Source organism: Sarcophilus harrisii, chromosome 2 (genome assembly GCF_902635505.1).
Source record: "Sarcophilus harrisii chromosome 2, mSarHar1.11, whole genome shotgun sequence".
In the NCBI taxonomy this organism is placed as follows: domain Eukaryota; kingdom Metazoa; phylum Chordata; class Mammalia; order Dasyuromorphia; family Dasyuridae; genus Sarcophilus; species Sarcophilus harrisii.
Window position 1 is genome coordinate 356459541 of NC_045427.1, and position 14646 is coordinate 356474186.

Below are 14646 nucleotides of genomic sequence, written 5' to 3' on the forward strand. Positions count from 1 at the left end.
TCCTCCTGACTTCAGGGCTGGTGCTCTATCCACTGAGCCATCTAGCTGCCCCTTCTTGAAACTTTTATCGATTTTTTATATGCTTAGAAGAAATCTGCAATTTCTATCCACTATTACCAAAGGCCCCAATGCCCTTGATTTCTTTTTGTTTGTTGTTCTTCAGACTTGGTCTTTATACATTAGCATAAAGATATCAAGTTTCTTGCCTCCTTCCTCACCCTCTTTTTGTTATGACCCTTGTCCTTTACAAATAACTAAATGATATTTGAAAATCTTTTTTAAGTTTGAGAAAGGGGAGAACATAAATTCTTACAATCAGATTTATTAGTAATGGTGCCTTGGAAAGAATCCTAAATGAGATCAAGTCCCAAGTCCTTGTTCTATCCCTCCCCAGGCTGTGTGACCTTGGTTAAGTAATATGTCAATTCTGTGTAAATGGAGACTTAAAATCACCTATATATTCTTGTCTCACTTGTCTCACTCACTGATATGAAGATCAAATGATATAATATATGGAAAATAATTTATAATATTAAAGCTCTATACAAATGTCAACTATTATTACAAATTTGAAAATATTCAAAACACAGAAAGGTAAATTTAGTAATTATTTATATTCTTCTTTGGGAGGCCTCAATTTCATGTATATATTTCAAGATTTAATTCTTTCTATTGCTATAAACTAAAGTTATAAGAATTAAAGAGGAATGCTATTACCCCCTCGGAGTAATGACTCCCATGGAAGTCAGTGGAGTAGGTGTAGTTAAATTAGGAGGTTCTTGGTCAGTCTTGTTTGGGAGGCTGATGTATGTATGGTTATGTTTTTGAAATGCTTTTAAGGGATCTCATGAACATTATTAGCTTCTCAAACTTTTTGGAGGAAAAATATTTCATAAAAGAGTTAAAATTTTAAGATCCAGTCCTAAGTGTAAGAGACAGTTGAAGATTTTAGCCTTTATGTGTATGGGGATCACCTCAATATCTGACTTAACTGACTGAATGCAATACCAATACCAGCTAGTCTCTCTGGGACAATCCAGGAATACATAATCTGATTTGGGTAATTTTGCCTTATGAGCCCACTCATATTCAAAAAGCTGTTCTTGCATGAGCATTCTACTCCAAACAACAAATTTCAAAACATTGGCTCATTTACATTTCTGGGATATTTTTATACAAAAAGTGAGAATTGGTTATTTAGATTTATTTTTCTCTAATAACAATTTAGCATTTTGAAGTTTTGCATTCTATACTTTTACATACTTTACTTAGCATTAAAAACACAAAAGACATTGCAAGACCTCAAAACATAAATAAATACCAAATAAAACCACACACAATATACAATAAACAGAAATACAAAACATAATAATGCTATTGGAAAATTAAGACATGTTGTTAATGGATATTAACAACATGGTTATTGCTGAGCAATAAATAATATTGTCTCTCTTTTTTTTTTTGTTTTGTTGTTTTTGTTTGTTTTTAAACTTAGAGGAGCAGAGAAACACAGTACATAAAACCACTGGTTACCAGATCACTGGTACTGAAGTAAAGTATCCTTATAGCTAATGGTTACTACATATGATCATCTTTAAAACAGGCAGATTAAAAATACACAGTCACATGAGATTGGCCTTCTTTGGTCTTTGTTTTTGGATAATAGAACTGAACACAACAAGTGTACCATTGGTGAAGTCAATACAATTCCAAAAATGTTACACAATTTTTTTTTACATTGATTTACATATGGTTCTTTGTCATTGATGTTCTTCCACAGATATTTCTTACAGAAGTCCTTGGAAATAATGTCCATTTTTAAGTTTTCCAATTAAAAGTCACTTCATTTGTTGTTAAAGGTTATCCTACTTGTCCAAGGGGAATAAGATCAATCAATCAACAAGATCTGATATCAATCACTGCTACTTCTTGGAGTCTGATGCCACAATTAAAGAAATTCTGAACTTTTAACTCTTTTTTTTTCACCAAGACAGTGAAAACAGTATACTCCAAATATAGCAGCAATGAAGGAGATAAAATGAGCTGCTTGGTACCTTAGCAATTATTATAGATGTTGGAACCCATTCTGTTGTTCTCCCAAACCAGATTGGGCAACTCTCTGCCAAGGGTGCAGGTCATAGTTGGAGAATCTGCTTTTTCAATCCTGTACTGAAATTCAAGTCATGTCACATTCAATGAAGGAGAAAAGTTACCTAGAAATTCTTGTTGGCCTCTGCTGATCTTAATAAGAGCCTCATTTTATTATTGTTCTGATGCTTCTATTTTTCTTCACTTATGACATTTAAAAAATCCTTAAAAAATCTACTGGTGTAATAATGTATGACAAAGACCTTTTTAAAATTCAATAAATATTTATTCAGCGCTCACTATGTGCAAAGCACTGTACTAAAGAGTCATGAGACATACAACAATGACCAGGACAGAACCCTAAACCCAATAAGCTTACAGCCCTAAGAAAAAGACAAATCCTCAGACATACTATTTCCTCCAAGAAGCGTTCCCAGGCATCCTTCTTTCCTAAAGTGAACTCTCCACCTCAAATTTCTCTCTGCTTACAACTTTCCTTTACATTCATCTGACTCTTCCTTGTATAACAGTTCTTTGTGGACTTCTTTTTCTTCACAAAAGACTGTAAACTCCTTGGGAACATCTATGTCACATTCACCTTTATATCTCTAACATCTAGCACAACATAGATGCTTAATAAATTACTAGAGATGAATGTTGCCATCATAGCCAACACTATTGAGATAGCCAATGTATTCCATACTTCCAAAGATCAAACTCTCAACTGAAATTCACCTGGCTTAAACGCTTAACAAATTAACACTACTCTGGAGAAAACCGCATGCAAAATGTTATAGATTTTGAAATGGAAGACAAAAACTACAATCATGGGTCAAGAAACAGATTTGGAGAACAGATCCCACATTCATCTCATAACTGCTACACACTTTAAGTGAATTCCCTGAATTTTCTTCCTTCTGGTTATCTAAGGACTAAAAGATTTGGACTACATGTTAAAAAAATATTGTTTTACAGCTATAGTTCAGCCCTTTTTAACATTTTAATGCTTCACCTACCTCCATTACAGCCCCATTCTGATGCCTTATTGTGACATGGAGGAAACACTGAGTTCTCAAAAATTAGGCCAAATGCCAAAATCTGGTAGGAACTACCAAACTGGAAAGGCTTAGAGAACAGATCTAACGAGACACTGTGTCTGTCATTTAAAGACCAGACTAGTTAAGTTCAGAGAGCTTCATCATCAGAAGATTGACTACCAGGATGGGTTTTTTTGTTTGTTTGTTGTTCTTTTTTACCCCAGCCACAGCAACTCATGAAACAGCATTGCTAGCTGGAAGGGTTCTGATCTGCCTCGGTTGTAGGAACCTCCACACTGATGAAATCACAGGTCCTTTGAAGTACAGCTATGATCCAAGCAATGAGACGTATTTTAAACAGGCAAGAGTTCAGTTTAAAAGCCCCAATGTCAGTGTTGAAAATGCTCTTAATTCTTGCTTTCACTGACTTAATGAGCCACCTGTGCGGCTGACTGACCCTGCAAGGAAATCCTACTCAGGATAATCCAGGAGGAATCATGCACAGTATTCCTTGTGGTTCACTATTCTGTTTTATTTCTTAATATGTTAAAGGGAAATAGGGGCTAGAAGCAAGAGCTCCTCCAATATGTACATCTTAGCCTGTTAAAGAAGAGTGGTAAGACTCATTCATTGTTCTGAACGTGTCTCAAGGGAATTAGGTTGGCTGTCTTCAATACTCTTTCCAGAAGAAGAAATGGACCAAAGTGTCAGTGTGTGGTTTATAGCTCTTAAAGCTTCCCTCGCTTGAGCTGCATGAGTGGTAACCCCAATAACTGGCCACCACTCTGTGACTCTTACTGGGGAGAAGACTTAGAGATTAGAAACGAGGCAGATCAGTGCTTTTTCCCTTCCTAGGTTGAAAAGTCAAAAGTAGGTACTATCTAATGGTTTCCTTGACATCATTAGGAAGTGCTTGTATCTCTACAAAGAGATTTGGCTTGTGTCTGCACAATGTCAAAATCATCAGATGATTCGGCTATTTCAGTCAAAAAACTAGTCAGTTTGGTGGTGATGATGATGACAGAATCATTTAAATCAGCTTAGTAAGATCACAGAATGTTAAAGCTAGAACAGACCACAGGGATAATCTAATCCAAACTTCCTCATTTTATAAATGAGGAAATGTAGTCCAGAGAGAAGAAGAGATTTGCCAGTCTCACAGCCAGTAAGGGTCAGACCCAGATTTTTAAATTTCTGGTCAATCATTTTTTCCACTCCACTATATGTGACAATCAAAATAGTTTCTACATAGCTTATCTGTTTGACTGACTTTTCATCTGGTTGATTAATATATGGAGACATGGGCCTCGGAGAGGTGTTTCTCATAGTCTCAGATTTGTACACTCCATGTTTCTGAAGACGTCAATCACAGGGCATCTATCCTGGGGATGGACTACTAACTAGACTGAGGTCATGAACATTAGCCATTAAAATAGAAGACCTCTTCTGGCCTACTTTGCTTGCATAGTTAACATTTATCAAGGCATTAAACTATAAAAGTGCCATTGAATTTCAACTTCTGGGAGAGCACTGTCACTTTCTTATTTGATACATTTAGCTCAATTATCTAATTTACATGAATTTATTGTAGTCTCTATTAGCCAAATGCAAAAATATGGAATTATTCTTATGAAAAAGGATTAATTTAATCTCATTGTCTTCAGCCCTGAAGTTGGTTTTTAGTTTTAGAAGATGTTTCAGACTATGGACATTGACAATACTCCTTCCCAGCTGATGACTAATAAAATGGCACCCCAACATTCATAATAATCAACAGATTAAAACCCTAAAGGATACAAAGCTCTTCCATGTCTTATCTGACTTTTCAGTCACATCCCAGGCAAAAGTTCTAACTTCCAAACTTGCCTTCTAGTATGGCAGAAAACCAGCTTAGAAGAGAACCTGGTTTGGATTTTCAGTGGGTTGCAAATCTTTACAAATTACAGGTGAATATTAGGCATTGAAGTTGCATCACTACATATTAGATACATTTTTTTTTCTGTTACACTCACAAATTAGGTAACAAGACCTGCTGGTATGGAAGAGTGGGCCAACAATACATATAAAAGTCCCGGTCCAGTATGAGTATGAAAAGCCATGCCAGCAATGATAGAATTTAATGGGGTTGATAGTGCTACAATTCCTATCAAATTAGGGATAGGTCATGTGAAATTGTCCACAGTGAATGATTTTCCAGTCTGATTCCACTATGCAGATGCTTCTTGCCTCAACCACTGTCAACTGCATGAATAAATATAGTTATACAGAAAGAGGAAAAGGGAGAAAGAAGAGGGAGAAACTGCAAAAGTGGTTATTAAAGAGGCAGGAAGAAATTCTTATTTCCACTATGAAATGTTTCAGAGAAATCAAGGAGATTAATTCATGCACAAAAACTTAACTTTGTTTTTAGTTACTGGAGCAGTTTTGTTATGTTGGAAATTTGTTACTCAGTAATAGTAAAGAAGGTGCACACATACACAGAGCATCTAACACATAGAAACAGTCAACTCCTAGTAGCCTGAGGCCTTTTGAAAATGTTGGGGGATTTAGTTTCTCCCACTATATTAGGGCAGACCATTGTCTCATAGGAATGAACAGCATCTGGCTATTTTGGGAACAGTAGTACAAACAGAAAAACAATATTATTTAAGAGATTCTAGTTATGCTAACTATTGGTAGCAAAACTGAAAATATAGAGTATGTAAAAGACTCAAAAAGCTTTCTGACAAGTTTGCTGTATTTGAGAGAAAATCCAAAAGGTATATTGAAAAAAAAGTTCCAATAAATATTAACCTAATTATTAAAAGACTATAAGACATAACAGCACCTCCTTGCTTTAGGTGAGATTTCACAGTTTTACTGAAATTAAATACTATGGGCTTCATATGTTCGAAAGCCAAGGGAAAAAATTTCTACCTTATTCAACCAATAGTCTTAGTCTGGGAAATCTATTTGGAGAAGTCCTACTATAAAGGGAATGGATGCTTCAATGTAATGCTTCGAGGTAATCCCCAACTCAAACCAGGATTCAATCTAAGGAGGGGATTTCTTTACAAGGCCACAAATGTTTTTTGTATTTCTTTTAAAATTTCAGACAATCTTATATGGTTTTCTGTGTTGGAAAAAAAAGTCCTTGGGAGCAGTCCCTATTGGTGCCCATGGCCTCAGTAAAGAGACCTGAGGTCCACTATGTGAACTGCCAGGCTGCCTGTATCCAAAAGCCTCTTAGGAGAACCCACACCTGAACAAGATCCAGGGCACACTCAGGGCATACCTTCGAGGTAACAGTGGTTTTAGGTGGGCAGCCTGTAAAATACTGCAGCTGTCAGATCTTCTGCAGGAAGTCCTTCCTCAATGAGTAGTGATAGAAACGTGACTCAAATTAGGTCTCAAGTGATGGCACTAACTTGTGTTCCCCACCCCCCAAAGGAACAGGATGGTGATGAATAAAAGGAATAAAAGGAAATCAAATAAATGGAGTGTTTGTGCTACTTAAACAATAATAGGTTTTACTGATACAGGTGCTTGGAAAACCAATGAAGACCACTTATGGTATGCACTGAATACTTATGGTATGTGTTGAATTACTGTTTGTAATGGGAAAGTCCTTCCTGCAGGCACTGTATGTGAAGGCACACCCATGACAGACAATAGCACCAGAGACAAGGTGAACTACAGAGGCATGAATCCAACTGTCCCCATGCTACAGATTGTAGGAAGAGCCCAAGAGGCAGGCAGTCTGAGGAGCACCGCCCAACTGGCCAATGGTGGGGGTGCAAATTTCTCTTGAACGTGGCACAGATGGGGTAGTTCATACACATTGGTTTTGCCTAAGAAGCACCCATCAAGGTTTAGCACCCATCGATGTTAAGAAGCACCCATAGAACATGGTGCATAGTAAAAGGTAAAAGACAGGAGATAGGTCATCAAATTCCTAATCACAGTCAGACCATTAAGAGAAGAAGGTAAACGGGGCGGGGTGGGGGTGGGGTGGGGTTGAGAAAAAGCCTTCTAGGAAAGCTCAGGCTGTGCCCATAGAAGCCTAGACAGCATTTCCCTAGAAAAGAGATGGATGAGAGGGATGTCTGAGAGTCTGCCTCAACAAGCCATCCCTGAGGGGAGATGCAATTTACATTTTGAGAAAGTCCAGATGAGTCCCTTTAGTCATCTGAGCTTTCCTCTTCCACACAGGGATGTGGAAGAGGATATAATTTTCTACTCCACATTAGCCTTGGGGATGGGATCAAAGCCCTAAGACCAAGCTCCATGGGAGCAGTGTGAGAAAACTGCTGGGGCCTGAAGATTTGGAATCCACAACAATCAAGCAAGGGAAGCTCCAGAGGCCAAAAGGCTAGTTTGGCTTCTTGTCAGCACATTTGGGAAATCATTTACGGGGCCCTCATATGGATAAAGTCCACAGATAACAACAGAAAAGTCTAGTTAAGCTATCATTTTTCTCTAATTTAACTGAGTACAAATCTATGATATAGAAGCAGCATGTCACATCTAAGGCACATGTACATTATGCCACCATCTCAATGAAAAGACCACTTTCTGAGATCTTTAACAAAATGCAGCAATTGTGACAGAATGAATAAACATATCTAAAGTGACCACCTTCTGCATGAACCGCCTTTCCCACCCCCCAGAACACTAAGCATCTTGAAGATTTAATATTTGTGTCATCAGCAATAGAGAGATCATTTGAACACATGGGGCAGAGCTTTAAAAACCTACAGGATTTTTGTCTAGAACTTCAGAGTTCAACAAATGCCCTATTTTAGGGTGAAAACAATTATAAATCTGAGAATGATGCACGGCATCCATGAGCAATTTTTCTTTCTTAATAATTTTGAAGTAGTGTCATTAACTACGACATATATTGTAGGTTTACATTTCTAACGAGAAATAACAACAGATTGAATATTTTCTTTCCTATCACAAGTGATAACCAGTGTTTGATATTTTACATTTTCTTCCAAGAAATATCAGTCTATCAACATTTTAAAATAAGATGTTTGTGTTAATAATTATCAGTAAAACTTTAAATCAAAAAATGATTCCGAATTTAGAGACTGAGTACTTCAGGGTCTTCTGACAAACAAATTATTAAAACAGAGACCAGGTGAGGCCTTAAAAATAGACAATATATTGTATTTGAAACAAGATTGCACTTTGCTTTTTTTTTTGAATGAATATATCAGAACTGCATTATGATTTCATCATTTCTTCTTTTACTTAACATGCTGACATATCCAGCTATCCCCATGTGAATTTTTTGGTGTTCTAGTTTAAGGAAGAAAAATCATATCTGTTTTGTTTGTTTGTTTTGTTTAGCATATATGTCTTTCTACCTCAATAAACTAGATCTTTAAAAATAAAAATTAAAACCCTCTGACAGTAATATTTATCCCAATGATGGATAAATAATTCTTCAGAGTTGAAGTGTTGCTAGTTCTATTAGAAAATATACCAAGGTATGATTTCTTAATGTGTTGCTACTTCACCATTGGACCCTATGCAATTATGCCTTCAGACTCTTCCTTCTGGTCCACAAGGTCCTCTTCTGAGCTTAGGACCTCATTGAAGACAGACTGGTTCAAAACCCCCAACTGGGGTTATCTGTTGCTTAAATCCATTTCCCCATTTATTTGTCAGGGGTCTGGCAGATCCGATGTATCCACTATGACTTTAATAAAAATAGTATCATCTTTAATATACGTCCCATTTTCTAGAACAGTTTGGGCCACAAAGACAGGGCACCCAGATGCAATGTTCATCTCTCCCGTAGGTTTCTTGAAACTACTGCTGTTTGGGTCAGGTTTGAAAGCATCTCCTAAATGACGACGAGACGATCCCTGATCCATTAGCATGAGAGTCACTTTTTGCTTAAATGGCCAAGGAAGCAAAGCATCATATTCTCCACGCATTATGACAAAAAACAAAGACAAGTGAGTTCCTTTCCCCATCCCATCCCCATTAAGGTAAACCCTAGCACACATCTTATAGCCAAAGTAGCCAGTATAGAAAGGCTGGCTATACAGCGACAAGGTCTTCCCCATGACAGCTTCTTGCTTCCGTCGTTTATAATCTCGAATTTTCCAGATTAACACCCCATTGTAGCTGGCGGTTTCTAGGACTTGGAATCGAAGGTCCATGTCAGCCAGTCGAATATCATGAACGCTTAGCATCTGGTCATGTCTGCTTAATTGTGTCTCAAGCAAGCCTAAAAGAGAGGAAGGGAAAGAAATAGAACTCAACTACTTTAAAATATCAGCAATGGCACGATTCACACAGCTCACGCTGATATACTTTAGCTAAAATCTGCCACTTGAACCAAAATAGTCTTTATCTACGATAGAGCAATATTGTAAAATTTGGTAGGGTGAAAGGGATTGGATAGGAGGAAATACATATGGCTTCCCTAAGAATTTTCCTATCATCCCTGCTCTCTAAATCCCTGAATCAATAGTAGTAGTCTGACAAGTCTATTTTTTCACTCTGCAGCATGTAGTCGGCTGTCAAGAACAGTCACTTTATTCCAACGTGGTTCATTCTTCTCCATACCAATCACTAAATTCCTTGTTCAATTCCTATTAAATTTACAATATTCTAACTTTCTTTTTTATTACTCTTGCACTTTTTTACAAAATCTTCCTTACTGTAGCTAAAGTCACTTTGTGATCATATGACCATGCACAGACCTCCATTTCAGACATAATTTTAAGCATTGCCCATTTTCACTCTCCAGTTCATAACATAAATACCAATAATAAAACAACAAGAACATCAAGATAATGACAATAATGATAACGTTATTCTCACCTCTAAACTGGGAAGGCTTTGAGGACAGGCAAAACACTAACATAATTAAATGTGGAGAAGGTTAGCTACCTCACCAAGTTAGCTATCAGGGAATATATTTTTTTGGCCACAGTGACTCATGAAACCATTCAGCAGATTCAGAAAAGAATCCTATCAATATGGGGATAGACTACTCTATTTGTTCTATACTAAATAAACTCTCTTCCAAGGTCATAAATATTAATCTATGTGAATAAAAATGTCCATTCCTTTCCTCCAAGGTCCCAGCTCGTATTTTCAACTGCCTCTAGAACACTGAAAAGCAGCACAATTCAGGGAAAAGAGCTTTGAATTTGAACTTAGAGCTGGGTGACCAGAGGCAAATCATTTAACCTTTTCAGGCGCCAGACTATAAAATGAGAGGATTATACTGGATTATCTTAAATTCTAAATCTATCATTTTATCTATAGATGGAGGCACTGCTGAATTCATGGAAAAATGATGAACTACCTGGAAGCCATGAACTAATTAGGCTCCTAGATATGTACACTGTACTTGTAACATGCATCTACTCTTGTTCTCTGTCACTCTTAACACCAGGGCTTTTTCTATAATATGAGACTAAATTTAGTACACAAGTCACTGGTATTATCTGAGAAATTTGCCACATGTAAATGACTTTTACACAGATGGCCTTTTCTTATGATAACTGAAGAATCAATGTGCCAATTTTCCCTTGGAGAGGAGAGTTCAGTGGGATGCAAAGATTCTAGCTATCTTATATACCTCAAGGAGACAATAAGACATTCTCCACTTTTTCTGCCTCTCTTTTCTCACCTGTATTTCGTGCCGCTTGTCCTGCAGATTTATCCACACTTTCCAGTTCTGTTACTCGATTCTGGAGGGATTCCACACTGCTTTTCATGCTGTCAGCCTCCTCCCAGTTTTGTCGGAAGGGACGTATTTCTTTGTCCAGTTCTTTTAGCTTCTCAGCCTGACTATCAATCACTCGCTTTTCAGTACAAAGGGAATGAAAAAGCAAAATCAATTAGAAATGCTTGAAAATGCATTAAGCATGAAACAGGAAGAACAACAAAAATTGCACACAACTACATTAATATGGACAAGATGATCAGAAACTCAAGTAAAAATAACCTAAGTTTTCTGAAATCTACCACAAGAGAGAACTTCAATCCCTAGTTCAATACCTTACAAAAGAGAAGGTTTTGTTTTATTTTTGGTGGTGGTGGTTGTTGAATATATTGCTTTCCTGAGATTTCTTTTCTACTGAAAAATCACAATTGTATTTAAGATTCAGAGTCTGAAAGATGAGGTCAGAGAAATGAACCTCTTCACAATCAAACTGGAGTAGATAATCAAGATAATTCTATACACACACATCAAGGTCATTCTTGATGAGAGTGAGAAGGGAACAAGCAAGCTTTTGTGAACATTTTCTAACAGACTACATCTTGTTAGTCACATTATTTTCTAAATGATGTGGAATATATAAGATTCTACTATATATATATATATATATATACATATATATATACACACATACATACACACAGACTCTTTCTGGCTTCTAAATCATACTGCATACCTAGAACTATACAACAACAGAAAATTTCCTTGATGACTCTGATTACTAATATTAAATAAAACATAAAACAAGATTCATATACTTGTTAAAGCTGTTTACCATCATCAAAGAGGACACTTCTTGAGTCCAAGTGAATCCAAGTAGGGGTGAGGCTCACTACAATAAGTGGTTGGGTTAACAACCCTCAAAGCTAGTCCATCCACACATATATCTCCATAAGCAATAAACTGTGCTTAGAAATGAACTAGAGGATGAAAGCAACCTGGATTGTGTTAGGGAAACTGCGAGGGCTTTTAATGACTTCAAATCTCTTCTTCTGCTTTAACCTCAATATTCTTCTGGTAATTCTGTTTGATTAGAAGTCAGGGATGCCCATTTTGGAAGAATTTAAGTTGAGAATCATCCAAAGACAATGGAGAGGCACCTGGGAAGCTACAACATTATACCAGGGGAAGAACTGTGCCCAAGAAGAGGCACAAAGGATATTGTCAGAGAAGCATATGATAGGAAAAGAAAGAAGCCCGCTATCAGATGATGAACAAAGGATAATACAAAATGCTACCGTACTCCACTGTCTACCCAGTGTCTATCTACCAGATATCTATCCAGTATCAAAAGATCTAGAGGAAGTTTATTGGGTGGGACCTCACAGGAAAGATTTATAGAAAGATGTGGACAAAAGTCACAAAGGAGAAGGGTAATTTGCATCACTGTTTACGTGGATGAGATCATGGATCCACTTAAGTATTACAGTACTGATATAGTTACAATCTCTAGCATTATTTAAATAGCCTTTTAAGATTTGCAAAGTGCTACACACATATACATATATAATGTATATGTATAAAAATATGTATAATATACATGTATATATATACACACATGGCATGGATATATGTATATCCATACTCATGTGACACTGACCCTGTGAGGTAAATGCTATTTTCACCATTTAATACACAAGGAAACTGAGACTAAGAAAGATTAAGTGACTTGCACAACTAGAGAATGTTGGAGACATGATTTAAACTCAGATCTTTTAAACTCCAGGTTCCTTACTGATTCACTCAGCTTCCAATTCAATAATAGTTTTGTTTTGTTTTTCTGATACTAGTTTCTGTAAATTTTCCTATTTGGGATATTTCATATTTTTATTTAACTATTTTATACTTTTTTTTTTTTTTTTTTTTGGCAAAAGAGAATCCATTTCTTTCACACTCTCACTCTTGATCTTTAGCTCAGAGCTCTTTTCAGACACCACAATGCTGGTCTAGTCTGATTCCTTGTATCCAGAGTAGAAAACTGAGGGGCAAAGAGGTGAAATAATTGATTCCTAGCATCTCAATTTAATTGATTTGGTAGAGATCTCACCTACAGAATCAGTGGTAAATTTCATGTGAACAATAATACAATAATAACAGGAATCCTACTGTCATTTGGGTGACAAGAGTAATTTTCCTGCCCCATTTGTTTCAGATTCTTGTCTGCCCTAATAGTGTCATGCACAGTTTGGGACCACTTTCAGAACCTAAAGGGGTTTTTTGCTTCTAAAAAAATTTGCATGTTTGAAAGACTCAAGATGACCCAAAGTAATTTAGATTTAAGTCACATTGTGAGAGTCGTAAATTACCTTCAAGGGGCAGTCCAACATTCATTGCATCTAAGGGGATAACCCTGTTAGTCCCCACTACCTCTACTTCTCCTTTTAGAAATTTATTTTTAAACATTTAAGTTTCAGTACCTACAGCATGTTGTTAATAATTAAAAGGAAACTATGAAAAGAACACATTTTTTACTTAGTTACATTGCTACAAATGTCTTCCTCTTTTTCTTCTTTCCAAGAAAAAGTAATTACTTGCATATTTTAAAAATATAACAATAATTTCTCAAAAGAATATAATTCTTATGGGAATAAGATTATTTTGTTATCAAACAAGTACAATGCACAGTAAAGACTCCAATATAGAATTGTATGCCTCTGTGTACATGTGCCCAAGTTTGTATATGTCTGTATGTGTGCATATGTACGTGTATGTGAATTTGATTTTTTTCAGTAGGGAGGGAAGGAGTTCTATTGGAGGTAGAGAAAAAAAATCTGTTTTTAAAAATAATCTGATTCCTTTGAAGTACTACAATACTATAAACAAGAGTACAAATGAATCCTAATAAGCATATTGTATTCCTGCAGTAGGTTGTAAAGAAGCAATGGATTATCTTTTGTTTCTGTATACTCCATACCCAGCATACTGTCTGGCAATAGTATATACTTAATAAATTCTTGTTGATTAATTAGTTAATTGAAGTAAAATCAGGTAAGCTAGTAGAAACTAGAGTGCTTAATAAGTCTAGTCAAAAAAATTTATTTAAGCATTTGAGTTCTGAATTAAGTCTATTTATACTAATTTATAAGGAAGAACATTGAACTAAAGACAAAAGACTTGGTCCTTGTTGTGCCCATGTTCTGTATACTGGGCGCATGAATTTGGGAACTCACTCCACCTTGGGTTTCAGTTTTCTTATCTATGACATGAGGAATATAACCCTAGCCTGCCTCCCTTATCAGACTGTTGAGTGGCCTGAATCAAATTAGACAATCCATGGAAAGGGGCTTGAAAACTGCCAAATATTTTATGAACGAAAGGTTTAATTGTGGCTTATCACTACCTTCTATATGAGGTATCACAAATATTCAATTAGAGAAATTTGGATGAATGAAATTTGAGGGTACTTCCAAGTCAGATTATATGGAGAAAATCTATGTAACATTATGTATGGAACAGAATATAATCATATAGGTCAATTTTGTTCTGTGTAGATACTAGTAATTTAAACTACCACCTATATTTCACCCTTGGTTCATGAATGGGACATGTAAATTTTAAGGTGTCACATGGCACAGAAGTCTGAACTTTATGTAACTCATAGATGGTGATGATGAAAAGACCCAAACTGCCTTTGGAAACCACTTAAGAGAAGTTTCCAGTCATAGCAAAGGAGGAAAATGTTTATTTTTAAGTGGGTTTTTGACCTGTAAACATGGAATAATTTGAATAGAAGGTGATACTTTCCTCATGTAAGTTATAAATATGATCTCATCCTTGAAGGCAAGG

General features: G+C 36.2%; 1 protein-coding gene across 6 annotated transcripts in view; it reads right to left on the reverse strand.

Annotated features, from left to right (window-relative positions):
• Positions 1-1632: 1632 nt before the first annotated feature.
• TRAF3 (TNF receptor associated factor 3) overlaps positions 1633-14646 on the reverse strand; it is a 158993-nt gene continuing 145979 nt past the window's right edge. For all 6 annotated transcript variants that reach the window (XM_031953210.1, XM_031953209.1, XM_031953208.1 and 3 more), the window contains 2 exons: positions 10768-10942; positions 1633-9351 (listed from right to left, as the gene is read on the reverse strand). In XM_031953210.1, coding sequence (XP_031809070.1) covers positions 8780-9351; positions 10768-10942 — 747 coding nt within the window. In that variant the 3' untranslated portion in view covers positions 1633-8779. The remainder of the gene's footprint in view (positions 9352-10767; positions 10943-14646) is intronic.